Below are 3,904 nucleotides of genomic sequence, written 5' to 3' on the forward strand. Positions count from 1 at the left end.
TCCAATCCACTCTATCGTAACTTCACTCCACTCCGCTCGATTGCTGCTCCACTCCACTCATTTATTTTTTTTTACCCTAAGCCTTATTTGCCATTCTGGGAGGCGGGGGTCACGGTGGCGAAAAGGTATCCTTCATTGGGTTGCAACTTTCGAAAATTTACTGGATCCGTCCCTGATTTAAAAAAATAACAACAACAAAAAACACAACATTATGTAATATTACAGCGATCCGCAGTGAATTACACAAAACTGTATACCACTAGTACTCAATCAATCCGACTTCCGACCACGACAATTTCTCGATGATTTAATGTCTCATCCTGACAATATTGATTTAAACTCGAATAATATTTCTTTTAATATTACAAATGATTTCATGCTTGATTTTGGCAAATCACGTAACAGTTAGGTATTTATAAACAGTCTCCGGTTAGTCATCCGAGGGGTAGGTTTGGTACTGTAGACTTCGAAGAAATGCCTCTCAAAAACGTCCCAAAATGCTTGACGCCCGATCTTTTGCATGCATTGGCTTCTATGGGACATGGAGATGAAATTAGTACGGAATATTCCAAAAAATATATGCAGTGTTTAAAATCATTCATTTTGGTTGTACTGTATCATTACAGCTCGAATTTACTCTGTACATAAGGAAATGAACTTTGATCAACGTTACTCCCAACAGAAAGAAACCCCCCGATAATATAAACACTAACAAACTATTAATTCCTTTACTGTGATATAACTAATTCTTGAAATAATATGGCAAAAATTGATAATGAATTGTAATAATGTATTATTTTCAGTGTTAGCCGATGCCCATTCTCCTTCCTCCTCTTTATGCAAGAGTGGTCCGATTGAAGTTAGAGCGGATGGTAAGGACCAATCTACATGTATATTGAATGTACAAATTCAAACTATCAAGCTTAACCTGCCCTGCATGCAGCCGGGGATTTTTTTGGAGAGGTTAGGCCTACTTCAGCATTATACCTTAGTAGACCTCACAATATGTAGCAGGGTGAGGCTATTTATTATGTTGATTATGATGATTGATGACGCAACCACAATTATAGGTTCATAATTTATTGTTGGTGTGAATGAATATCAATGACACTGTAGATCTAATACTGTAGGAATGGCAATATATATTAAAATAATATAATAAGCGTTTTCTGTATATAACAAGAAAGATAACTCTTGTTTTATTGCCAAAATACAGTTATCTGAGTGCTTATTCCTCTTTAAGAATATACTACATGCTTTAACTTCTTCTTGATAACTACCAGTCCAATTCTTTTCAAATTCGGTATGAAGCATCATTGGGACAAGGGGGACATAAATTGTAAATTTCAGGACTCCAGCACGCCTGGGGCCCTAGGGGTGGGGTAAAAACTGCCCAAAATTGACCAATTTTCAAAAATCTTCTTCTCAAGAACCACACACGTGTAAGAAAAACTAAATGCATGGTGATGTAGAGCAGGAAGGCCTCTACCAAAATTATAAATTTGATGATCCCCGGGGTAGGCGTTTTGGTATCGGGGTGAGGCCAAAATGGTCAGTTATCAAATATGTGAACAATAGACATTTTTAACTTCTTCTTGATAACTATCATTCCAATTCATTTCAAATTCAATATGAATCATAATTGGGACAAGGGGGACATAAATTGTAAATTTCAGGACTCCAGCATGCCTCGGGCCCTAGGGGTGGGGTAAAAACTGCCCAATATTGACCAATTTTCAAAAATCTTCTTCTCAAGAACCACACATGTGTAAGAAAAACTAAATGCATGGTGATGTAGAGCAGGAAGACCTCTACCAAAATTTTTAATTTCATGATCCCCGGGGTAGGGGTTCTGACCCCAGGGCGGGGCCAAACTTGGTAAATAGTGTTTATGTGTAAAACACTTAAATAACATCTTCTTTAGTGCTATTGATACTAAGTTGAAAGTAAATAGATAGTTAGAAAGAATAGGTAGTCCTTTACCAAAATTGTAAATTTGATGATCCCAGGGGTAGGTGTTTTGGTATCGGGGTGAGGCCAAAATGGTCAGTTATCAAATGTGTGAACAATAGACATTTTAACTTCTTCTTGATAACTATCATTCCAATTCATTTCAAATTCAATATGAAGCATTATTAGGACAAGGGGAACATAAATTGTAAATTTCAGGATTCCTGCACCCCTGGGGCCTTAGGGGTGAGGCAAAAACTGCCCAGAATTGACCAATTTTCAAAAATCTTCTTCTCTAGAACTGCACATGTGTAAGAAAAACTAAATGCATGGTGATGTAGAGCAGGAAGACCTCTACCAAAATTGTAAATTTCATGATCCCCGGGGTAGGGGTTCTGACCCCAGGGCGGGGCCAAACTTGGTATATAGTGTTTATGTGTAAAACACTTGAATAACATATCTTCTTTAGTGCTATTTATACTAAATTGAAACTAAATGGATAGAGCAGGTAGTCTTTTACCAAAATTGTAACTTTGATTTTCCCCAGAGTAAGGGTTCTGACCCCAGGGTGGGCCCAAACTTAGTATATAGTATTTATGTAAGTTTGCTGATACTGTATAAAATCTAAATGCATACTTGCAGATCTTTTAATGTTAATACAGCTATTCTCTAAAGCCTTTCATCAGTGTATTCACTTTCGAGGGCAGTGAAGTGTTAAGAACACATCTTGTTTTATACTGTTGCTGAACATTAGAATTTAGCTTAGATATTCAGAACAGGAAATTTTTCTAGATTTCATAGCCCATGGAAGTAGTGATACTTTTTCACTAGTATTCAGGTGACCGATAAGGCCTGTGGGCCTCTTGTTTTTTTTTTTTGCTTCACGTAGTATCGGTCATTATTAGGCTGTGACATACTTTCTTTGCATTGTCTCTAGATCTCTATAATGAGCATCTATCATGATATAATTGTGAAACACATTGAAAGTGAAAAACAAAATTTGGGGTGTGTGTGTGTCGTGAATCAGTCCCTTTAAGCCAGTAAAGCCACCTGTTCCTAGGTTTGTGACTGATGATGTATTTTGTAGAATGATTTCTTTTGAAGGATTTGATATCCCTACTCTTCTAGATGGAATCCTACAGTTACTTCCCTTGGATACCTACGTTAAATTTCCAGTAAGTTTACATGATTCATATTAACTATGGGTAACTTTATTTATACAGTCTTTTAATGGAAAAATGAACTATTCTGTTACATGCAGAAACTGATAAATGATCTTATCTTAAGTTTGTTCCACATCATTTTTAGTTGAAAGCTCAAGCGAACAGCTATTCCATACTACTATTCTGTCATCATCACCATTTGTCTGGCGTCCATCTGCATCCATAAACTTTTCATATTTTCATCTTCTTCTCCATAACTACTTGGTACAAATCATCCTTGGGTAAAGGGAATTCAAGTTTAGGGCCATACCCCCTTCTTGACATATAGTGCAGAATCAAGTTTGTTAGAATCATGGCAACAAAAGGGAATCAAGGTATTTAGGGAAAATCTTCAAAAATCCTCTCAAAAACCACTGGGCCAGAAAAGTGGAAATTTACATGAAAGCTTCCTCCAGGGGTATGATGAGGCCACAATAGGGAATCAATTATTTTTTTTAAAAACCTCTAAGAATATCTAACTATTTAAGCTAGAGCTTTCATATTTTGTATATACATTCTTCACGACAAGACCTTTCATGTGATGCAAAGTTGTATGAACTCGTGATCTTGACCTGGAAGTTTGACCTACTTTTGATAAAAATCTGACCTATTCAATATCTCCTGAACTATTTATAGATTTTTTTATGGCAAGGTCTTTCATTTCATACCACGATCTATGACCTTGTGACTCAAGTGATCGATGTGGCCCATGGACCTCTTGTTGATTTTAGAAACAGTTGCGATGCTTTGAA

At 36.5% G+C, this 3,904-nt stretch overlaps 1 protein-coding gene across 5 annotated transcripts in view; it reads left to right on the forward strand.

Annotated features, from left to right (window-relative positions):
* Positions 1 to 258: 258 nt before the first annotated feature.
* The window catches only part of LOC125657891 (fucose mutarotase-like), an 11,461-nt gene continuing 7,815 nt past the window's right edge, over positions 259 to 3,904 (forward strand). Inside the window, exons 1-3 of one of the 5 annotated variants that reach the window (XM_056148401.1) lie at positions 259 to 556; positions 804 to 872; positions 3,055 to 3,125. In XM_056148401.1, coding sequence (XP_056004376.1) covers positions 475 to 556; positions 804 to 872; positions 3,055 to 3,125 — 222 coding nt within the window. In that variant the 5' untranslated portion in view covers positions 259 to 474. Of the gene's footprint in view, positions 557 to 803; positions 964 to 3,037; positions 3,126 to 3,904 lie in introns of all 5 variants that reach the window. The other 4 variants (XM_056148400.1, XM_048888781.2, XM_048888782.2 and 1 more) reach the window with 4 other exon arrangements.

Source organism: Ostrea edulis, chromosome 9, assembly GCF_947568905.1.
Source record: "Ostrea edulis chromosome 9, xbOstEdul1.1, whole genome shotgun sequence".
Lineage (NCBI taxonomy): Eukaryota > Metazoa > Mollusca > Bivalvia > Ostreida > Ostreidae > Ostrea > Ostrea edulis.